General features: G+C 38.0%; 1 protein-coding gene across 1 annotated transcript; it reads left to right on the top strand.

The window, feature by feature from the left end:
* Nucleotides 1-4,413: 4,413 nt before the first annotated feature.
* On the top strand, nucleotides 4,414-25,605 carry LOC113079484 (integrin alpha-L-like). Its single transcript, XM_026251749.1, is given in 16 exon segments — nucleotides 4,414-4,468; nucleotides 4,471-4,488; nucleotides 5,188-5,302; nucleotides 5,404-5,498; nucleotides 5,938-6,005; nucleotides 6,074-6,188; nucleotides 6,394-6,524; nucleotides 6,656-6,798; nucleotides 11,271-11,421; nucleotides 12,085-12,220; nucleotides 12,327-12,400; nucleotides 15,941-16,070; nucleotides 16,160-16,302; nucleotides 20,245-20,391; nucleotides 20,588-20,782; nucleotides 25,444-25,605. Coding segments are annotated over 16 exon segments (1,863 nt in total). The 3' UTR covers nucleotides 25,591-25,605.

Genomic DNA, 25,605 nt, shown 5'->3' on the forward strand with positions numbered 1-25,605 from the left:
GCATCCATCAAGATTAGTGCTGTTAACAACACCCTCATAGGAGATGGCATCAACCACCAAACACAACCACTAACAACTCCATGTTGGACTTTTCCATCGAGGGCCATCTCATTCTATGTCATTGACTCCCCAAGATATGATATTATCCTTGGATACCCCTGGTTAGCTGTTCATGACCCAGTTTTTTCCTGGCATCATGGTGAGTTAACCCATTGGTCTGAATTCTGCAAAACCAGTGTATGCACTCCACCATAATCAAGCCCTGTTTAATGACCACTATTGAAAGCCCAACACCACTCAAAATACTAAAATTCCATCCTGTTACAAAAGAATTCTCTGAAGTTTTCAGTAAAATCAAAGCCACACAGTTACCACCTCACCGACCATGGGACTGTGCTATTGATTTGTTGCCCAATGCCATGCCTCCTAAGAGCAAGGTTTACCCTTTGTCACGTAACGAGACTCAAGCCATGGAAGAATACATTGAAGAAGCCATGAACTCTGGATTTATCCGTCCCTCCACCTCTCCAGCGGCTGCAGGGTTTTTCTTTGTAGAAAAAGAAAGATGGAGGCTTACGGCCATGCATAGACTACAGAGGGCTAAATAATGTAACTATCAAGTTCCGTTACCCCCTTCCACTGGTTCCATCTGCACTGGAACAACTACGTGAAGCAAGGGTTTACACGAAGCTGGACCTCAGAAGTGCGTACAACTTGATCCGCATTCGTGAAGGTGATGAATGGAAAACTGCCTTCCTCACCACTAGGGGGCACTATGAGTATTTGGTCATGCCGTATGGACTTGCTAATGCCCCAGCAGTCTTCCAATCTTTTTATCAATGAAATATTCAGAGATCTCTTGAACCAATATGTGATAGCATACAAAGATGACATACTGATTTACTCAAAGACAGAATCTGAACACATCCAACATGTCAAGACAGTACTCTCCCGCCTGCTGGATAATCAACTATACATCAAGGCAGAGAAATGTGAGTTTCATGTCAAGCAAACGTCCTTTCTTGGGTACAACATCAGTTACCAGGGTGTGGAGATGGATAACTCCAAGGTCAGAGCAGTCACCGACTGGCCACAACCCACTACAGTCAAGGAACTACAACATTTCCTTGGTTTTGCAAACTTTTACCGGCGGTTCATTCGTAATTACAGTCTGATTGCATCCCCCTAACATCACTGTTAAAAGGCAAACCATCCAAACTTAAATGGACTCAGGAAGCTATCCAGGCATTCACCAAACTCAAGTATAGTTTCACAACGGCCCCAATCCTCAAGCACCCTGATCCTAATCTACCTTTTGTGTTAGAAGTGGATGCATCTGATTGTGGAATTGGAGCCGTCCTTTCTCAACGTCATGGTCAGCCTGGCAAGCTCTACCCTGTGCATTCTTCTCAAGGAAATTGACTTCTGCTGAGTGCAACTATGATGTAGGCAATAAAGAACTGTTGTCCATGAAAGCAGCTATTGAAGAATGGAGACACTGGCTTGAGGGAGCAGTCCACCCATTCCAAGTAATCACCGACCACAAAAACCTGGAATATATCAAGAGTGCCAAACGCCTGAATCCACGTCAAGCCCGTTGGTCTTTATTCTTCACCCGTTTCCAGTTTACAGTCACCTACAGACCTGGCAGCAAAAACAGTAAGGCTGATGCTCTATCTAGATGTCACGATCCTCCGTAGACAATGTCACACCTGAATCTATCCTCCCACCATCTGTTATCATTGCTCCAGTAACCTGGGACATTATGGAAGAGATCCAGCGGGCCCATCAACAAGAGCCACCACCGCAAATTGTCCCTGAATAAGTGCTTTGTGCCTCAAGGTTTGCGTCTCCGAGTTATGCAATGGGTTCACACCACTTTGAGCTCAGGACATCCTGGAATTTCACGCACTCTCCATCTGCTACAGAACTCTTTCTGGTGGCCTTCAATGACCAAGGATGTGGTAACCTATGTCAAGTCCTGTCAAATCTGCGCTCAATCCAAGACACCCAAAGAACTACCCTCTGGCCTCCTTCAACCGTTACCCATTCCACAGCGTCCTTGGTCCCACTTGTCCATAGACTTTGTAACAGACCTGCCTCTCTCCACTGGTTTCACCACCATACTAGTAATCATTGATCGCTTCTCTAAAGCCTGCCGTCTGATCCCTCTCAAAAGTCTTCCCACTGCCATGGAAACGGCTCAAGCCCTATTTCACCATGTCTTCAGAGTTTATGGCTTACCTGAGGATATTGTGTCGGATAGAGGACCTCAGTTTACCTCTCAGGTTTGGAAAGCTTTTTGTAAACAACTTGACATCAACATAAGCCTTACATCAGGATACCATCCACAATCAAACGGCCAAGTGGAGAGGTTGAACCAGGAAATTGGCAGGTATCTCAGAACATATTGCAGCCGTGAACAGAACCGATGGGCAGAATTTCTTCATGGGCTGAGTATGCCCAAAACTCCCTGACCCACTCCTCCACTGGCTTGACCCCTTTCCAATGCGTCTTGGATACCAACCCCCCTTGTTTCCGTGGTCTGGTGAACCCTCAACAGTACCTGCAGTTGATGACTGGATCAGACGTAGTGAGAGGGTGTGGGACAGTGCTCATGTTCGTCTACAGAGAGCCGTCAGAACCCAAGAATTCCAGGCTAACAGACGACGTCGCCCACACCCCCCTACCAACCAGGACAACGGGTCTGGCTTTCTACGAGAGACCTCAAACTGCGGCTACCTAGCAGAAAACTCAGCCCAAGGTATGTTGGACCTTTCAAAATAATAAAACAGATTAATGAGGTCACATACCAGCTTGAACTTCCCGTTAACTACCGTATCTCCCCCTCCTTCCATGTCTCGCTCCTCAAACCGGTCCATCCGGATGTTGACCCCAATGCTGAGAACCAAGAGCCACCGCCACCACTGGACATAAATGGATCACCTGCATACAAGGTGAAGGAATTGCTGGACTCAAGACGCAGAGGGGGTCAGCTCCAATACCTGGTGGACTGGGAGGGCTATGGACCTGAAGAGAGATCATGGGTAGCCACCTCCGACATCCTGGATCCATCACTCATCGAGGATTTCCATCAAGCCAGACCCGATCGTCCAGCACCCCGACTACGGGGACGTCCCGTCGAGCGCCAGGAGGCGCTCCTAGGGGGGGGGATCCTGTAACGCCACGCCAGCAGAGGAAGCCCTCGCCTGAGTATTGACTGGTGCCGCTCCCTCTGCTTCTACTATCACTTCCTGTTTGGCAGCCATTTAAGCATGGCCAGGCCGAAACATGATTTGCGAAGTATTGCCAGTTCTACTGCCTTACCAAGCATTTTTCCATTGTCTGATTTGATTACACTGTGTTTGACTTTTTGCCTGTTTCTCTGGATTTTTGCCTTTGGATTGCCCCTTTTGCTTGTTTGCTGGTTGGATTGTTTTCTATGATTTTGACCCTTTGCCTGTGACCTCGACTCTGATTTCTGCTTCACGATTTGGATGGTTGAACTGTTTTTTTTTAAAAATAAACTTCTGCAAATGGATTCTAACACAGCTTTGGCTTCACCGTCATTACAATTGACTTGTATAATCTGACATTCATTTCCATTAAGGTGACTAAGCAATTTTTCTGTTGAGTTTCTAATGTTTATAATATGTTTATATATATATATATATAAAGTAAAAAAAAAATACAGGACATTACTTATTTATTATTATGATTCCTTCATTGTGCTTATCAGAGCTTTAGGAGCATGGCGATCACAGAGTGATGTCTCATTTTCTTTTTCTTTTTTTGTGGTGAACGGTTCCTTAAATATAATTTCTGCAGCAATGTAGAAAAATACAAATATTTGTGTTTTTTTTTTTCCACAATTGTATGATACAAATACTTATTGTAACCTCATATTTGGTATTTTGGCTTCTTCATGTTATAATGCTTCTGTATTTCTTCTGTTTTATATCAGCTTACACAAAATCATGTGCTAAATACTTACTGTACATGATGTGCATGTTTTCATTATTAAAAAAATAAGAACAAAAGCACAGCTCTGTTTCTGGGGGTAAACATTATCAACTTTCATTAAAAACATTTTCACCACCAGTGCTTTTGTTCCCTTTTCTGATGCAGTGTGTGTGTGTGTGTGTGTGTGTATGTTGATGTTTGTGTTGCACAATATCCAAGTTCGTGATATCTGTGTGTCTGTGTGTGTTAAATCCACCCTTCCTGTGATGTACACTGGTGTTTAGGTCAGATGTGTGCTTCTCAGTGATTATTGCAAGCATCATGATGCATGGACACACTGCTGCTGTTAGATCTGTGAGAAACACACACACACAAACGCACACACACTCACACGCCCTACGAGGGTGAGAAACATCGTGTTAAGGAGGAAAATGAGTTTGTCATGAAGAAATGAACAGGAAGATGTGTGTCACACAGACGAGCAGCAGCAGGATGGAGACGCTCGGCTGATTCTCTTCATGTGGGGTAAGAAATGCCCTGAAACATTCAACATTCATTGCATTTTTTGCGTTAGTTTGTAATCATTATGATTAATTTTTTATTAAAACAGAAGGCTGATGTGTTTATTTAGATCAGTGTGTGTGTGTTTGAGTGTATGTTTGAGTGTGTGTGATCAAGAGGGGAGAGAGAAACTTACAATCTAAATGTTTAATAATATTAATGTTAATTTGAGGTACTGGAACTCAGCACTGTGTGTGTGTGTATTTGTGTGTGTGTGTGTGTGTGTGTGTGTGAGTGTATGTTGGGAACAGGGTGTGGTAGGTTGTTGGTTATATGTGACAGGAACTCTCTCTCTCTCTCTCTCACACACACACACACACACACACACACACACACACACACATTGCTCTTCTCTTGATGCTGCAGCATCTTGATGGTTGTGCTTGTTTCATTAGTTTAATGTCAGATTGCAGACGAATGATGCTGATGTCTGTCTGTGCACATGTCTAAGTGAACACTGAATCATCAGGTCCAGAATGAAATGTCTAGGCTGGTTTGTGCTGCTCATCCAGTGTGGCTGGATGAATCTTGATATACATTCAAATTAGTTTCAGCATCTTATTAAATGCTGGCAAACAGGAAGATAAACCAGAAAGACTCATTTAGAAAGAAGTCTCACGAGTGTCTCCTGATGTCGCAAGAGTCTCTTTCTTGTTTCTCCAGCGTCTCTCTCAGAGTCCTTCAACATCGACACTGAACAACCACTGATATTTAACGGCACACCGGAAGATTTCTTTGGTTACAGCGTTTATCAGACTGAGTTTGGAAACAGGAAGCAGTGAGTCAGACACACACTGGTTGCTAGGGTGTTCTGTGTGGTTGCTAGGTGTTTTCTGATGGTCTTGAATGTCTGATTGGTTGTGCGGGTGTGTTTCTCAGGATCATTGTTGGAGCTCCATTAGAAGGAAACTCAACAGGGGAGATGTACAGCTGCACAGCAGATCTTGAGTCCTGCACACGACTGCAGCGGCCAGGTATCAGCAGCACAGCCATCTACCAGTGACTACTGTGGACTTACACTGCTTTATACTGAGCTGATGACTCTCTCTCTCTCTGTCTCTCTCTCTCTCTCCCTCTCTCTCTCTCCCTCTCTCTGTCTCTCTCTCTCTCTCTCTCTCTGTCTCTCTCCCTCTCCCTCTCTCTGTCTCTCTCTCTCTCTCTCTCTCTCTCTCTCTCCCTCTCTCCCTCCCTCTCTCTCTCTCTGTCTCTCTCTCTGTCTCTCTCTCTCTCTCTCTCTCTCTCTCTCCTCTCTCTGTCTCTCTCCCTCTCCCTCTCTCTCTCTCTCTCTCTCTCTCTCTCTCCCTCTCTCCCTCTCTCCCTCTCTCTCTCTCTCTCTCTCTCCCTCTCTCTCTCTCTACCTCTCTCTCTCACTCTCTCCCTCCCTCTCTCTCTCTCTCTCTCTCCCTCTCTCAGGTGTGACAGGTTCAGAGAGCGTCCTCTTCTTCGGCATGTCTGCTGCTGTGTCTTCTGCTGCTCTCACTGTAAGTTCAGAGTCTCTGACAGTCAGACCTCCTTCATGAGATGTTAATGATGTGTGTCTCTTCCTCAGAGCTGCAGTCCTTATGTTCCTCATGAGTGTGATGGAAACTCGTATCTGAACGGTGTTTGCTATCAGTTCAACAGCAGCTTACAGACCGTCTCTAACTTCACCGCTGCTTACCAAGGTCTGATGAGTCTCACACAAACCAAGACTTCATACAGTTTAACCATCTCAGACTCTAACACTGTAAACCCTGTGTTGCTCTATTTCACTTCATTTGGAGATATATTAGTTGATAACTAAATTAAAGATTAAATAGATGATATTATGTTATACTTGTTATATTTGAAGTAACAGCAGAGTTTGTGTATGTTGTGGTGTTTCTGCAGAATGCACCAAGAGAGAAGTCAATCTGGTGTTTCTCTTTGATGGATCCAGCAGCATGAAAGCACACGAGTTTGACATGAACAAAAAATTCATTAAAGATGTTATGAAAAAACTTTCAAACTCATCCATAAAGGTAAAAGAAAACATCAACTATGATTTTGGAAATATCGACATGCAATAGTTCATAGGATACATGTGATTCTGTAAGCCATACCTGGAGCTGCAATCATTACTAATGATGATAATGATGTTGTTTGTTGTCAGTTTGCTGCTGTCCAGTTTTCAGGAGAAGTACGAACTGTGTTTGACTTCAACAATTATCAGACTGGCTCCGCTGAAGAGAAACTCATGAAGGAGATACACATGAAATCTCTCACAAACACATATAAAGCAATCAACTTCGTTCTGTGAGTGAAACCTTCATATGATTATGAGCATTCACTGAATTTCCTCTTCTAAAGTCTAGAACCTTAGGATGAATAAATGAAAATTAAATATGATTCATGGGGTAACACTGTTGCTAATGTTGGACATTTGTCATTGCATAAATTAGAGGTTAATGATGTTTTATTAACAAAGTTTGGGAGTAGCATGTTCCAATAATCAGATAATTAGCATGATAGGAAGTGGACGGCCAACTCTGTCCCACGACAGTTATGCAGCATCCCTCCTCCACCTGAACACCTCGCTCCGCACTATTCCTGTCCCAGCGTGGGATGTGGAGGAGTCAGGGCCGCTGCAGGATTGCATTGTTGTGCCCCCTTCCTCAAATTTTATGGTTAAAATAGAACTTTATTTAAATAAAAATAATTATTGTTTATAAATTACAACTGTAGCTCTCGACAGTTACCTATGGCTATGACTTTATTAATACAGTTCTCTAAATGATTTTATAGTCTCAAACTTTCCGAAATCATGCAAAAAATTAAGCAGTTTTACTGATAAAAGCATGGTTTATTTTTGTAAGAGTTGTTTTTTGCTGAAGAAATTATAATGAAATAATAATGACTATTTTATCTATAGCAAAAAGCTGTCCAAAAATGAAAGATGAAGTGAATATTTGAATGAAATGTTTGTCTAATAGCCTAAAGAAGGATCTGGTCGTCCTGTAAGTGTAGCAGCAGTTACATGGCCTTTGGCTTTCTTTCAGGTATTTGTAATAACACGTAATTTACATCAATGGGTTATTTTGTCTTAGCCTACATTATGTATTTTAACAGTGTTATTAACCAATCTTTATTGCCATATAGTTTTTTACAATGCATTTTAAGTAATTTTAAAGGTCTTTTTTAAATAACCAAATAAAAAAGATCTTAATACTTCTTTGTAAATTATTATTCGAAATAAGAAAACCATGGTTAATTTGCAGTTACCATGGCTACCAGAACGATGATTTTTGGTGTTATTCCCATTAAAACCATGGGTAATTTTGAAGGGGAAGTCGTGGCCTAATGGTTAGAGAGTCTGACTCGCAATCGAAGAGTTGTGAATTAGAGTCTCGGGCCGGCAGGGTGGGGGGAGTGTATGTACAGTGCTATCTCCACTCTCAATAACACGACTAAGGTGCCCTTGAGCAAGGCACAGAAGCCCCAACTGCTTCCTGGATGCCGCAGCATAAATTATGCTCACTGCTACGTGTGTGTGTGTGCGTGCGTGCGTGCGTGCGCACTTTGGATGGGTTAAATGAAGAGCACGAATTCTGAGTATGGGTCATCATACTTGGCTGTATGTCATGTCATTTTCACTTTAAATTTCGTAAAGTAAGTCAGAGAGAATATAAGATGCGTTGGTGATGTTGGAATTTATTTCTGACATTAAAACATGTTATTAATATGGTAAATGGACTGCATTTATATAGCGCTTTCAACAGACCACAAGGCCATGCAAAGCGCTTTGCAATTTGCCTCACATTCACCCATTCATACACTGACTGCGGTGTCTGGCATTCAAGGCACGTCCAGCTCGTCGGGAGCAGCTGGGGTTAGGTATCTTGCTCAAGGACACCTCCACACTTGGTCAGGTGGAGCCGGGGATTGAACCACCAACCTTCCAGTTTGTAGACAACCTACATAAACCACTGAGGCACTGCCGCCCCCAAAAAATACCAACAGCCACAAAAGTTTCACAGGATTATGATTTTATTTGTGATGCACCGGCTAAATTTTTACATTTAACAAATGATTTACAGTTTATTTTAATAAATATAAAACATTTAAAAGGTGTGCTTGTGTATTTACTTTTGCATTAGCACATTTCGTACACAATGGTATTTCAAAGTGCTTTACATAAAAGAAAGTAAAATAATAATGAAGAAAAAGAATAACAAGAATAAAACAAGCAATTTTAAAACTTTTAAAATTATTAAAATATTTACTTATTTAAAATGAATTTAAAACAGAAAATGATTTTACATAAAAAAAAAAAAATCAGTTTGGACATTGCACAGTGCTCATTCAATAAATGCACAGCTAAACAGATGAGTTTTGAGTCTAGATTTAAATGTGACTAGTGTTTTAGCACATCTGATCTCTTCTGGAAGCTGACTCCAGCTGTGAGCAGCATAGTAACTAAAGGAGGACTCCCCTTGTTTTGTGTGAACCCTTGGTATTTCTAACTGACTCGATCCTAATGATCTGAGTGCTCTGTTAGGTTTATATTCAGTGAGCATATCTGCAATATATTTTGGTCCTAGGTCATTTAGTGACTTATATACGAGTAAAATTACTTTAAAATCAATCCTAAATGTAACTGGAAGCCAGTGTAAGGACCTGAGGACTGGTGTGATATGCTCAGATTTTCTGGTTCTAGTCAGAATCCTGGCAGCAGCGTTCTGGATGAGCTGCAGCTGTCTAATGCTCTTTTTGGGAAGGCCAGTGAGGAGCCCATTACAATAGTCCACCCTGCTGGTGATAAAGGCATCAACAAGTTTCTCCAAGTCTGGACTGGAAACAAAACATCTAATTCTTGCGATGTTTTTTAAATGATAGTATGCTGATTTAGTTACTGCTTTGACATGACTACTGAAACTAAGGTCTGTCTCCAGAATCACACCAAGATTCCTGACTTGATTTTTAGTTGTTTGACCCCTAGAGTCAAGGTATGCATTCACCTTGAACACTTCATCGTTGTTTCCAAATGCAATGACTTCAGTTTTTTCCTTATTTAACTGAAGAAAGTTCTGGCACATCCAACTATTAATTTCATCAATGCATTGGCAGATGGAGTCAATGGGGCTGTAGTCATTTGGAGATAAGGCTAGGTAGATCTGGGTATCATCAGCATAGCTGTGATAGGCAATTTGGTTCTTTCTCATTATTTGACTTAGTGGGATCATATACAGGCTAAACAAGAGCGGTGTAAGAAAAGAAGAGTCTGCAGAAATGCTTGGTGTTAAAGATATAGCCTCCATAAATAGTACACTTGTGTTCTCGTTTATGCGTCTCCTTCTGACAGAGACCGATCTAGATTCAGTGGTAGCAGAGATCAGTATATCAAAGAAAATACAGAAGTGATCAGATGCTACGTCCTTAGTAACAATGGATCACAGCAAAATCCTCATTGTTAAATTAACACTCTGAGTGTGGACAGTGTTAAAAGTAACACTGAAGCAGAGTTCAATTCAATTCAATTCAATAAATGTATTGCCACGTCAACAAGTTGATAGGAATTTGTCTTGGTACAACTCTTATACGTAAATAACCCAAAAGACAAACATCAAGACAAAAAACAGACAATGTTCACCAACAATACCCAGCAACCGTTAATAAAGTGCTGCTAGCAGTCAGTGCAGGTTCAGATGTCTGATAGCCAGAGGGTAAGTGCTGTCTCTGAAACGTGATGTAGAAGTCTTGATACTCCTATATCTTCTTCCTGATGGGAGGAGATTAAAGACATGATGAGCAGGGTGAGAGTGGTCCCCTATGATTTTTTTTTAGCCTTTCTGATTATTCTGGTGGAGAAAAGTGAAGAAAGTGAAGGGAGACAACAGCCTATAAGAGTTGAAGTTAATGAGATAATTAAGAAGTTAATTGAGTTATGATTGACCATTATTGAAGACACCTGATGTTAACAAGCATAATCACCAAACGAGAAAATCACAATTTGTGTGTCACCATTATAGTGGTCAGTGTTTGCTTTAGTTGGGATCTTAATTTGGGGTTAAATTAAGACAGAGGAGGATCAAACATCTCCACAAACAGCTTCATCAGCTTCACTCATTAGATTGACTTTATTTATGTTAGACATTTAGAGAAGCTCGTATTAACAGAGGTTTAAATGTTGATATTTGATACCACCATTGTGGTGATCAGTGTTTGGTTTAGTTGGGATCTTGGTCCTCATACTTCTGATGTTAGCTTGTCTTTGGCTGTTGTAACTGTGTGTTATAAAGCACTGTTATTGTGGCAGAGAGCATGGAGCTCAGGTGTTTACATCATGCTGCTAATGGTGACAATATTATAGCAAAATAAGATATTAGTGTTTTGTTGCAGCTTTATTTATTTTCTTGGATAGAAATGTTGTAGAATTTAATTTTTTTACAAAAAAATATGTTTTTTTGATTGTCACCGTTGTTGTGATGCATATCCACATATGCCTTTTTTTTTGAGCAATTGGGATGGTGCCCCCTGGGAGTTGGTGACCCTACACAAATTGTGTACTCTGCGTGTAGGGAGCAGTGGTCCTGGGGGCTGGGGGAGTTCTCTGGGTTCAGGCTGAATTCTGAGCTCAGATGGCATGCCAAATATACTTCTGATTTTATCAGTCAGATTATATGAAATTGTGAAGTGTGAACGTAATCTCCTAGAAACAACCGAAGCAAATTGACACTGAGGCTGAAATCTGTTCATATGTTATGATTTATGATTTATTATGTCATCAGAAAGAATCTGCTGAATAGAGTGTCGTCTGGAGCCGATCCCAACGCTCAGAAAGCTCTGGTGATCATCACAGATGGAGACCCCAGTGATAACGATGATGATAATGTCCTCAAGAAATGTGATGAGCAGAATATCCTCCGTTACATCATCGGGGTGTGTTTCTTTGTCCTTTTATGTCTCTTTTCAGCTTTTTACAGAGTGTGTTCTGTACTACTGTACTACTGTAAGTCAGCCATTGGTAGTTTGAATTGTTAACAGACAAACACTGTGACTCTGAGAAACTTTCACAACATTCATCTGGTTAGAGCAGTTGGAGAGATTTCTGACTCAACCAATCACATGAGTTTAGGGTGGGACTATCTGTTTGACCGTCCAATGACAGATGAGTAGAATGTTCAAAAAGCTTGTCTGGAAACAGTCTTTATTTGTGCAATTTTCTAAAAATAGTAAATATATAATCATTTTATTAAAAAAAATATGTGTGTATATATATATATATATATATATATATATATATATATATATATATATATATATATATATATATATATATATATATTAATACAGAAAGGACACACTTCAGCTTTAAGTGAGATATACAACATGTTGTATTTAATCACAGATTAGATTACTATCCTGTATGTCACATCATTGAGTGGAAAACACTTTTTACATGTCATCAAGTGCACAGAGGAAAACAAAGATTTCAGTTTGTCATTTATTTTAATAAATATTTCAGATATCATGCTTTTTTGAGTTCACATTTTTATTAAAAGTGTTTTTTCACAGTCAGACGTAATGACTACTGTTTTTCAGGTTGGAAACGTTGAATTAACTGGACTCACTCAGCTGGCATCAGAACCAAAACAGAACAACACCTTCTACATTAAAGACTACAGTGGACTCGAAGGACTTCTTGACAACCTGCAAAAAAAGATCTACAATATTGAAGGTAAAATGTACATGTACAGAAAATGGACCCTAAATAGAAGTTTTAAACAGAAGTAGCAGTTGAAGAACCCACAGATGATTGTAAGAGTTTTCCTTCTGTGTTTCAGGGTCAAAGGATGCTCAAGGCAGAGACAGACAGAAAGAGTTATCACAGAGTGGATTCAGTGTCGTCTACCAGCAGGTGAGAGATAAGAATGACATAAAGTAACAAATAATTATTTTAATTTTTTATAAGGAACAATAAGTTTCATTCCATAAAACAAGTTCATGCAGTTTGTGCACTTGTAGTGAATTTAAGCTCAAAAAGGAAATCTATATAAATAATTACAATTAATTATGATTAATTACAATTATTTATATGTGCTGCCAGTAGTAAATGTAGCAGAATTAAATTGCCATCAACTTATCTGTTCATCCAGTGAACCCTTAGCTCAGTTTTATATTAACTCTAAGAAAGGATATTTCCGTGGCCACAGAAAACACTTTCATACAGTATTAATGCACCAGAGCATGTAACAAAATCAGAATTGTAAAGGGACATTGATTTGTAAGCCAGAATTTTATTAACTAAAAAGTAATGCAAACTAGTCAAAAAACAAAAACAAAACATACATACATAAAATCACTCATACAGGGGAAAGGGAAAATGAGATTTGATGGAGGATACCATCAGGAAAACCAGAGAATGAAGCTATGAAAAGAGTCAGTTAACCACCTGAGTAAAACCATCAGAGTTAATAACGGGGTCTATAGCTTATACTAAACCCCTGTTTCATTTAGTTAAATGTATGACACTTGCATTTCCTTGGCTTGAAATGAGCATCTGGATGCAAATCATGATGGTTTGGAGGTTCGGTGCTGTAGGAGTCGCAATCATGTTCTTCCGGTTTTGAAGATTGATGAATTCCAAAGGTGTCCTGACTCGATGGTGATTAGGAGTTTCTTCCAAATGGAAAGTGACAAGAGCTAAAAGAGACATCAGCTGAGATCCTAGGATCTTTGGTGAATGGAAAGTCGAGGCATGAGGTCTGGCACAGACTTAGTCATTAAAGAGAGTTCTAGCTCATCCTCCTCATCCCCTTATGATCTAAAATAAATGCAGACTGAAGGCGGGTCACTGAGGTGAGGGCTTTGAGGTCTGAGAAGGTTTACGCCTCTCAGGATGGGCTTGTCCAATGAGAAAGGTTAAAATTCCAAGCGGGAGGTTGGAACTAATGATGAGTTTTACAACCCTTTGTGTGAAATCATGGAAATTTGCAAAATGGAACTCAAGTGGGGGTTCAAGAGAAGAATCTTAAAGATTCTTAGAACACTAATACTGTATATTGCCTATGTACCAACATTTAATATACACTATCATTTAGATCATCAGAAGACGAATTCACAGATACTAAACATTATTTATGCATTGTGTTCCTGTAGCTCAATTGGTAGAGCATTGCCATTTCAAGAGCAAGGTTGGGTGTTCGATTCCCTGGGAACACATGATAGGTAAAAATTGATAGTGTGAATGCACTGTAAGTTGCTTTGGATAAAAGCGTCTGCTAAATGCTTAAGTTTAAATGTAAACATGGTACGATTACATATAGGTAAATTACATTAACAAGTGGTTCTATCATAAGCATGCATAAAACAGTTTACAAGACAAAAAGACAGTATACAAGAACAGTAACAACATACACAATGACCTGAAGTATATGTGTGTTCATTCAAAGAAAGGTTTTTCTATGAATTAATTAGAGAAGAGTGCATTTTTATATCAGTATGTTTCAGAGAGAACTGAGTAGAAGGAAGATTCTCTCCACATACTCATAGGTCCTAAAAAGTCACATGGTCTGGCTGAGGTGTCATGGTTGCCATGGTAACCAGGGGTCAGTCGAAGACATCCTGGCACCTAGTATGTTTAGAGGGGTCTGTAATCATTTGTTAATCAAATTAAACATTGATTTGTTAAATCAAATTAAAAATGGTTCGTCTGATTGCTGCAAAGTCTTCTTAAGCCCTATGAAAATAGTGTCGCTACTTGGTGTAAAATCTGGGACCTGAAGTAAAACCAGAGCACCACAGATCCAGTTTATTTGGTGCTAAACATAAAAATAATATCTGGATATCTGCTATCCTTATTTTATGTTGTTCAGTAGATGACAGTATGCACCTTCCAATATGTTTGCCAACCACCATTATGGAAATACTGACACTCAAAAGTGCATGCATGATGCTTGAGAAGTCATGAGGTCCATTCTAGCATATCTCACACACGTTCGAGCTGCTGTATTTAATGTTTTTAATGTGCACTTTAGTAACAAATCACCTGAAAGTCATTTATTAACTGTTTTCTTTTATCCGCTTTTATCTGATATGTGGCTGTCGCAATGCATTATGTTGTGTCTTGCTTTGAACTTGCAAGCAAGTGAACCTTATAAAATATAAAATACATTTATATCAGTATCCCATATTCATAATTGTGATCACAGTCTGTTTAAAATGGTCTACCATTGTAACATGTTTACATCTACCAGTGTGTATATATATATATATATATATATATATATATATATATATATATATATATATATATATATATATATATATATATACAAAACCCGTTTCCAAAAAAGTTGTAAACTGTACTGTACAAATTGTGAGTAAAAAAAAAAAATAGAATAATTTACAAATCTATTAAACTTATATTTTATTCACAATAGAATATAGATAGCATGTCAAATGTTGAAAGTGAGACAATTTGAAATTTCATGCCAAATATTGAAACATGATTGGGTATAAAAAGAGCCTCTCAGAGTGGCAGTGTCTCTCAGAAGTCAAGATGGGCAGAGGATCACCAATTCCCCCAATGCTGCAGCGGTAAATAGTGGAGCAATATCAGAAAGGAGTTTCTCAGAGAAATAATTGCAAAGAGTTTTAAGTTATCATCATCTACACTTTTGATGATACACTTTTCTCAGAAAATAAAGTACATAATTGTACCTTTAGGGGTACAATAACTTGTCACTGGGGCTGTACCCTCAAGGGTAAAGCTTTTGTACCCTTGGACCTTGTACCTTAAGAGTCCAATTTTGTACCTTTAAACACACACGCTGAATTAAAATCAGAATTTACTAAATCCTTTTCATTTTAAAAACAATGTCTAGCTGTAACATGGAAATGATCATCTACTGAGTGAGTGTAATTTGCCTGAAAACCCATTTCATCTCCTGGTTTCAGTATAGTCCTTTTTTATCAGCCTTGACACCCAATAATAAAAAAATGTCATTAATAACTCACCCTCATGTTGTTTCAAACCCGTGAGACCTCTGTTCATCTTCTGAACACAGTTTAAGATATTTTAGATTTAGTCCAAGAGCTCTCAGTCCCTCCATTGAAGCTGTGTACGGTCTACTGTCCATGTCCAGAAAGAGAAGAAAAACATCATCAAAGTAGTCCATGTGACATCAGAGGGTCCATTAGAATTTGTTAAAGCATCGAATATACATTTTAGTCCAAAAATAGCAAAAACTACCACTTTATTCAGCATTGTCTTCTCTTCCGTGTCTGTTGTGAGAGAGAGTTCAAATCAAAGCGGTTTGTCATATCCAGTTCGCCCTGATTAAGAAATGCCTGTTAGTGACTGTCTCTCAGCTGGCAGGAAGAGTTTTTATTTTTTTTATCATTCTCCGTTATTGTGTGTAATATGTCAGTGCTGAGACTGCAGTGTTTGTTTCAGGACTCTGTGATCGTGGGTTCGGTCGGAGTGAATGACTGGTGTGGAGCTCTGTATGAAGTGACGGGATCAGGATCTGAATTCAGACAGACAGAGATCATTGATCCGGCTGTAAATAAAGACTCGTACATGGGTATGTTGGGGTTCTTGTTTGTTCTTGTGTGATGTGTGATGTAAAGAGTGTGTGTGTGTGTGTGTTTTAATGATGCTGATGGTGTTCAGGTTACTCTACTGTGCTGGGAATGAGACGCGGCGTCTCTCTTCTGTTCTCTGGAGCACCACGGGCCGAACACAGGGGTCTGGTGACCCTCTTCACCAAGACTGAAAGCACATGGACAGTGATGAGCAACATCAACGGAGAACAAGTCAGTGAAAACCCCTCAGACACAACATTATCTCTCTCCACCGGTGAGATCAGGGGCTCCCAAACCATCAGACCCTTCAAAAACACACACCTTAAATCATTAAATCTTTATTCAACTATACCGTTAAAATACAATTTTCAGCTCCATCAAAGCAAACATCTTTACTTTTGTTGTTGTGTAATAAAGTGATATTTTATTGGTCTGTGTTTGGAGGATCAGGACTGGAACTCGTCTCCTTCACTCCGTTCTCTTTCTCTGTGCTGTCGTTCTCACCGACTCCGTTTTCTTTAGTATTCACGTTCATCAGAGGAGAGTCTTCAGCCGCAGTTACATTTTCATCCTCTTGAACGAACTCTTCAGGGCGATTTCGTAAAAAAAATCTGCACTACAGACACAAAACACACACTGTTAAAACTGATTATCTATATTTATTCAATAAAATTGTGTCAAAACTTTACAAGCAATATTATTAATTAAATGTAACACATTTTAATTAAGTAGAAATAATCATTAAAAATGAGTAGAAAAGCATGAAAAAATTTAGTAAAATTTACACAAAAATATTGATTTCATTGGACAAAAAAACAAAAAAACCCTATTCTAAAGAATACTATGTTATGCATGCCAGGTCAGTAGTTGGCGATCATGAAACATTATATGCATGCACATGACATCAGCCTTTTTACAAATTCACATTTGTGTTGTTTACATAGATATGATAAAGGCATCATGTTCAAAAGGTTGTAATGCCCCCAAAACAGTTATTGAAGACACCTAAAGTTCACAAACCGAATCACTGAATGAAATAATAATAATAATAATAATTTGCTTACCATTGTAGTGGTCAGTGTTTGCTTTAGTTGGACTCTTGACCCTTAAAATTTTGAATAGCTTTTATTTGGTTGCTAGTTGTGATACAGCAGCTAAATAAGCCAAGAAGGAAATGCGACCGGGTGGTGTTATTTGTTTTTACATCATCATTTGGTCTGAGTTGGGTGTGTCTTATCAATAACATGTGTCCTGTGATTGAACAATATAAGCTCTGCTGTTCTCAGCATTATCAGAGAAATTCTTAGAAGCACCTCTGATCAAAACCTTGTTAAAAAAGAAAAGTGTTTTCATTTAGACACACAGACATCAAGAAACAACCTGAGAACCTCAACAATGGTGACCATCAAAAAGCATGTTGCACTGCATTCTGGGTGCCACCAATCAAAACTCATTTATGGCTCCCATCATGCTTTGCGGCATGAATAAATAATGAGCAACAATTCTATAGTAGCTTGTTTTGTGATTCTTACAGTTCGTCTGAATATGCTGTGTGTCACCATTCTTGAGATTCATACGCTGGTTCTTGATGTGACTGTGTGTCAAAAGAAAGTTCCCCTTTCTCTGTTTTAAACACAATTCTCAAACTCTGGTTTACACTGAAAATTCCTTTTTTTTCGCTGAATCACAGTGCTGCTGTAATGAAAGTTATCTTGTCTCAGAGATCAGACTCTAAATGAGTTCAGATATTCAGAAAAAACAAAGATTAAGTAGTAGCATGACCAACACTACCTGATCATCTTTATTCTTAGTTTGTCTAGCTGTTATAACTGAGTTACAACAGCAATGCAAAATGTAATGTTAAAACATCAAGGGTCAAGAGCACAACTAAAGCAAACACTGACCACTATAATGGTAACCAATAATTTACCCTTTGATTCTGTTCGTGAACATTAGGTGTCTTCAATAACTCTGTTTGGGGGGCATTACAACCTTTTGAACATGATGCCTGTATCATATCTATGTAAGCAACAAAAATGTGAATTTGTAAAAAGGCTGATGTCATGAGCATGCATATAATCTTTCATGATCGCCAACTACTGGCCTGGCATGCATAACATAGTATTCTTTAGCATAGTGTTTTTTTGTTTGTTTGTTTTTTGTCCAATTAAATCAATATTTTTATGTACATTTTACTTAATTTTTTCATGTTATTCTACTAATTTTTAATGATTATTTCTACTTAATTAAAATGTGTTAAATTTAATTAATAATATTGCTTGTAAAATTTTGACACAATTTTACTGAATAAATATAGAGAATCACTTTTTACAGTGTAGTTGGCGATCATGACATCAGCCTTTTTACAAATTCACTTTTTTATTGCTTACATAAATATGATACAGGCATCATGTTCAAAAGGCTGTCTTAAGGCCCCCAAAACAGAGTTATTAAAGACACCTAAAGTTCACAAACAGAATCAAAGGGTAAACTATTGGTTACCATTATAGTGGTCAGTGTTTGCTTTAGTTGTGTTCTTGACCCTTGATGTTTTAATATTATGTTTTGCATTGCTGTTGTAACTCAGTTATAACAGCTATACAAGCTAAGAAAAAAAAGATGATCAGGTAGTGTTGGTTATGCTTTTATATAATCTTTGTTTTACCTGGATATCTGAACTCTTTCAGAGTCTGATCTCTGAGTTACATTAATATTCATTATAGCAGTGCTGTGATTCAGTAATAAAAGGCCTGGAGTTTTCAGTGTAATATAGAGTTTAAGAATTCTGATTGAGAGAGGGGAACTTTCTTTTGGCAGACAGTGACATCAAGAACCAGCGTATGAATCTCAAGAATGGTGACAAACAGCATATTCAGACGAACTGTAAGAATCACAAAACAAGCTACTATAGAATTGTTGCTCATAATTTATTCATCCCGCAAAGCATGATGGGAGCCATAAATTAGTTTTGATTGGTGGCACCCAGAATGCAGTGTAACATGCTTTTTGATGGTCACCATTGTTGAGGTTCTCAGGCTGATTCTTGATGTCTGTGCGCCTAAAAGAAAAAAACTTTTTTTTTAACAAGGTTTAGATCAGATGTGCTTCTAAGAATTTCTCAGATAATGCTGAAAACACCTAAGCTTATATTGTACAACCAGAGGCGTCTGTCATTGATAAGACACACCCAACTCAGAAATCCAGATCAAATGATGATGCAAAAACAAATAACACCACCTGATCTCATTTTCTTCTTGGCTTGTCTAGCTGCTGTATCACAACTAGCAACCAAAAAAAAGGTTTAAAACTGTAAGGGTCGAGAGTCCAACTAAAGCAAACACTGACCACTACAATGGTAAGGAAATTAATTATTTTTTCTACAGTGATTCTGTTCGTGAACTTTAGGTGTCTTCAATAACTGTTTTGGGGGCATTACAACCTTTTGAACATGATGCCTTTAAAAAAGCTGATGTCATGTGCATGCATATAATGTTTTCGAAGGGTGTTTCATGATCGCCAACTACTGGCCTGGCATGCATAACATAGTATTCTTTAGCATAGTGTTTTTTTTTTTGTCCAATGAAATCAATATTTTTGTGTAAATTTTACTTAATTGTTTCATGTTACTCTACTCATTTTGCATGATTATTTCTACTTAATTAAAATGTGTTAAATTTAATTAATAATATTGCTTGTAAATTTTTGACACAGTTTTATTGAATAAATATAGAGAATCACTTTTTAAAGTGTAATATTTGTTTTTTTGTCCAATGAAATCAAAATTTTTGTGTAAATTTTACAATTTTTTTTCATGTTATTCTACTCATTTTGAATGATTATTTCTAATTAATTAAAATGTGTTAAATGTAATTAATAATATTGCTTGTAATATTTTGACACAATTTTATTGAGTAAATATAGAGAATACATTTTTACAGTGCACACACACACACACACACATACACAGACAGTATTTCACCAGAGACACAAACAAACAATTTTTACTCCTAATTTTACTTCTAAAAAAACATCTTCAGTTTTTAACCAGTATAATGTGACGTTATGTTTATGAAGCACAAGAACATGTTTTCATATTTCTTCTATAAAAATCAGGCTATAAAAGCATGTGCTAGAATGCAGTTTCTCTTCATTTTAATTGATTTCTGGCATCAGATTGGCTCATATTTCGGAGCGTCTCTGAGTGTGTTGGATGTGGACTCTGATGGAGACTCAGATTTCCTGCTGGTCGGAGCTCCATTATTTTACCAGTCTCAGCCGAAGGCTGAAGGGAGGCTGTACGTCTACACTTTATCAGAACAGGTACGCACAAATTCTTGACTATTATTACGATCTTCATGAACAAGCTTCTGCCTGTAACTGGAAGGCTGCTAGTTGTCACCATTGTGTTACTCCATTGGGATTGCTGTTGTAATGGATTCCTATGACATGAAAGTTGTGGAAATTGTTCTGGTGCTGGTCATGTGCTGATGAAGAAATATGCTTTTCTCTTTTTCAGAACTATTTTCAGAAGACACTGAATGTGAGCCAGTCAAGCACAGGTAGATTTGCTGCATCCGTGGCTTCACTAAAGGACCTGAATGGAGACAGTCTGTCAGATGTGGCAGTCGGGGCACCGCTGGAGGATGAAGGGGTCGTCTACATCTACCTGGGTGATGGGACACATGGCATAAACCCTGAATACATTCCTCAGGTGAGAGTTTACTGTGCTTCCATCAATCCCAAACATTGTGTTTGTGCTCACGTTTAACCCAGAAACCCAGACAAGCTGAAAGTTCACAGTTTATTGCTTAAGACTATTTTCCACTAACGGTCGTAAATAACAATTAATAACCACCCTGAGGACTAGAGATGATAAGTGTGACTCAGGCACACCTGTTAATTTAAAGCCCAAAGTATACTTCAGTTCTGATGTGAATTCTTAGTGCATTCATCAAGTTAAGTCACCTTCATTTGAATAGAACCTTTTACAATATAGATTGTGTGAAAGCAGCCTGACAGAGATAAACAGGAAAAAAAGCAGTTATGGAAGCTATGGTGAAAGTTAAGATTCTGCTGTAGAGCAGCTCTAAAAAGACAATTGTATATTTTTTCAGATCAAGTCGGTTCAGAGTATGTTCAGTTCAGATCATTAACAGTGTAAAATTCATACATTTGAAATGAAATCCTTTCAGCTATAAGCAGTTCTACAGAAGGCAGCAATGTCATTATTTAGAGTCAGTGAAGTGTTGAGTCAATTCAGTTTAATACCAGTGTCTATGTTGCAAGTTGTGACTCAGCTGTAAAGCAGTTCTACAGAAGACAATACCCACTGGACAAAGTTATGTCCCAGTGGACGTCTTTTTATGTCTTTACAGACATTGAAAAGACTTCCACCGAGGAGCCAGAATGAACGTTTTTATGACGTCTTTTTTTTTTACATGTTCTGTACGTCCGATTTAGACATTCAAAGAACCTCCTTACAAGGTTAAAAGCTAGTTCAAAAGTGGTCAGTTGACATATTTTCAACACCATTAAAGGTTCATTTAGGCACCATTTATAGTTTCTGGACCAAATCAACACTCTCAGGATGCATTAGATTTAGACTCATGTTATTTCAAGGTAATTTCCAGACACTGTGTTTAAAAATAAGCATGAGTGTTAAATTTCGAGTGTGTCTGCCTCCCGAACAATGTTAGGTAGGTTATTCCAGAGTTTAGGCGCCAAATAGGAAAAGGATCTGCCGCCCGCAGTTGATTTTGATATTCTAGGTATTATCAAATTGCCTGAGTTTTGAGAACGTAGCGTACGTAGAGGAGTATAATGTAAAAGGAGCTCATTCAAATACTGAGGTGCTAAACCATTCAGGGCTTTATAAGTAATAAGCAATATTTTAAAATCTATACGATGTTTGATAGGGAGCCAGTGCAGTGTGGACAGGACCGGGCTAATATGGTCATACTTCCTGGTTCTAGTAAGAACTCTTGCTGCTGCATTTTGGACTAGCTGTAGTTTGTTTAGTAAGTATGTAAGTAGTAAGTAAATTAATAGAGCGCTTTTCACAGATTCAATCACAAAGTGCTTTACAAGGTACAACCACATTAATACACAAATAAAATTAAAACAAATAAAAAGTCCAAAGTAAACTTAAGCCCAATCAACTAAAAGCCTGTTTAAATAACGGTGTCTTGAGTTGCCTTTTAAAGAAATCAAAAGAATCAGCCACACGGAGGAATAAAGGCAAGGCCTCAAAGGACATATCTCACTGGGTTTTACATTGAGTCTTTGGGACAATTAAAAGACTTTGGCCTGCTGAACGAAGGGAACGACCTGGGGAGTATGTGCATAGCAAGTCAGTGATGTATTGTGGGGCCTGACCATTTAAAGCTCTAAAAGTCAAAACTAATATTTTAAAATCAATGTGAAATTTGATAGGTAGCCAGTGTTTATTAAGTGTGCAGAACAACCACCCAATAAAGCATTACAATAATCTACCTTAAGGTCATAAACACATGGATTAACATTAAATTACTACATAGGTTGTAATTTAGATATATTTTTGAGATGGAAAATTAAGTTTATAAATGCTAGAAACATGGCTTTCTAAAGAAAGACTGCTATCAAATAACACACCTAGGTTCTCTAATTGATAACGAACAATTGACAGAGCAGTCATCAAGTCTTAGACAGCATTCTATGTTATTACATGCAAAGTTATTAAGTCCTATAATTAACACCTGTTTTTTATTCAGAATTTAGCAGTAAGAAATTACTCTTCATCCAGTATTTTATATCCAGTATTTTATATCGAACTATGCATTCTCTAGTTTTTCAAATTGGTATTTTTCACTGGGCTGTGAAGAAATATAGAGCTGAATGTCATCAGCATAACACTGAAAGCTAACACCATGTTTCCTGATGATATCTCCCAAGGGTAACATATAAAGCGTGAAGAGTAGCGGCCCTAGTACTGAGCCTAACTTAACTCAAACCGTTTGAGTAAACAGATTGCCTTGATTTAAACCCTGTAAGTTTTAAAACTTTGCATTCAAGTAATTAAGTGATTAACTAAGTGCTGATTGATTGAGAATTAGTGATGAACAGCTGCTGTTAACAAACAGAATCACTGAAGAAAAGAGAAACACAAGAACTACTACAACTGACTTCAGACACAGCCTTAGATGAAATCAACTGAAATAAAATACATGAAATCTCTCAAGATCTGATTAAACAACCCCATCAACAGCATCACCAGCTCCACTTATTAATAACCAGACTGACTTTATTTCTGTCAGACGTCTACAGAAGATCTTATTGAGAATGAACTAAGGTTTAGATGTTGATTTATTGTTTCATTTGAAGTAACCATGTTAGAGATCAGTGTCTGCTTTAGTTGGGCTCTTGACCCTTGATTTCTGTCTTAGTCTTTTCTCTGGCTGTTATAACCGTGTGTTTCTAAAACACATTTGTTGTTACTGAATAGCCCAGAAGAAATATCATCAGGTGTTAACCTGTACCTAGGTATAGGTTGTTATTAAGTTCAGAGTACTCATAACTGTTAGTTTTTTCAACTTAAATGGTTTAAGGCAATCGGTTTCCTCAAATAGTTTGAGTTAACATAACTTGTCAGGTTTGAGTGAGGCTGTGTATGAAGTCAGCTGTAGTTCCTTTCTCTCTTTTCTTCAGTGATTCTGTTTGTTAACAGCAGGTGTTCATCACTAAAGCTCAATTATCACTCAATTAATCACTTAATTACTTAATTGCAATGTATATCTTCTTTCAGTGAACTCAACTGAATTAAGTTCAGAGTACTCATAACTGTTAGTTTTTTCAACTTAAACGGTTTAAGGCAATCGGTTTCCTCAAACAGTTTGAGTTAACATAACTTAAGGATATCGGTTTACTCAAACGGTTTGAGTTAAGTTAACTTGTCGGGTTTTACAGTGCACTTGAAATCGATATGATACCTCTTCATTCACTGCTACGAGAAGATGGCAGTCGTATAATATGATTTAAACCATGCTAATTCACTGCCATTAATGCCAACAAAGTTTTCTAGTCTATGCAAAAGAATTTTGTGGTCAATAGTGTAAAATGCAGAGCTAAGATCCAATAGCACTAATAGAGATACAACCACGATCAAATGATAGGAGAGTTATCTCAGTACTATGATACGGTCTGAATCCTGACTGGAAATCCTCACATATAATTTTTTTTTTCTCTAAGAAGGAATATAATTGTGAGGATGCTACCTTTTCTAGTATCTTGGACAGAAAAGGGGAGATTCGAGATTGGTCTATAATTAACTAGTTTTTTGGGGTATAGTTGTGTTTTTTTGATGAGAGGCTTAATAACAGCCAATTTGAAGGTTTTGGGGACATATCCTAATGACAATGAGGAATTAATAATAGTCAGAAGAGGACCTATGAATTCTGGAAGCACCTCTTTTAGGAGCTTAGATGGTATAGGGTCTAACATACATGTTGTTGGTTTAGATGATTTAACAAGTTTATACAATTCTTCCTCTCCTATAGTAGAGAATGAGTGGAACTGTTCCTCAGGGGGTCTATAGTGCACTGTCTGATGTGATACTGTAGCTGACGGCTGAATGGTTGCAATTTTATCTCTAATAGTATCGATTTTAGAAGTAAAGTAGTTCATAAAGTCATTATTGATGTGCTGTTGGGAAATGTCTTGTTGATGCTTTATTTTTCATTAATTTAGCCACTGTATTGAATAAATACATTAGGTTATGTTTGTTTGTCTTCTAAAAGAGATGAAAAGTAATCAGATCTTGCAGTTTTTTCTCTTTGTTTGTTGTCCATCTTTTTCTTCCACACCTTTTCCTTCCACTCAACTTTCTGTTAACATGCTTGGATACAGCACTCTGTGAACAGCCAGCTTCTTTGGCAAATTAATGTTTGTGGCTTACCCTCCTTGTGAAGGTTTGATTGTCTCATTGATTGTTTTCTGGACAACTCTAATATTCTGATTTGTTGAGAGAGTGAATTGGTGGGTTTTTGTTAAATGTGAGCCAAAAACATCAGAATTTAAAAAACTAAGACTTAAACTACTTTAGTCTGTGTGCACTGAATTTATTTAACACACAAGTGATGTGAAATAAATTAACTTTTCCATGACATTCTAATTTGTTTTACTTGTCATTCTAATTTATTGAGATGCACTTGTATATTTATATAAACTGAAGTATGATTTTGGATTAAGTCTGAATGCTCTCTCTCTCTTTCTCTCACCCTCTCTCTCTCTCTATCTCTCTCTCTCTCTCTCTCTCTCTCTCTCTCTCTCTCTCTCTATATATATATATATATATATATATATATATATGTGTGTGTGTGTTTGTGTGTGTGTGTTTAGCGGATCCCAGCGCGGTCAGTTCTGCCTGGTCTGCAGCAGTTTGGACTATCTCTGTTTGGTCAGATGGACATGAACAATGATAATCTTACAGATGTCATGATTGGAGCACAAGGAGGGATCGTCCTGCTCAAGTATGTAATTCTTTAGTTTGGAGAATAAACT

This window comes from Carassius auratus, unplaced genomic scaffold, assembly GCF_003368295.1.
Source record: "Carassius auratus strain Wakin unplaced genomic scaffold, ASM336829v1 scaf_tig00028231, whole genome shotgun sequence".
Classification (NCBI taxonomy): Eukaryota; Metazoa; Chordata; class Actinopteri; order Cypriniformes; family Cyprinidae; genus Carassius; species Carassius auratus.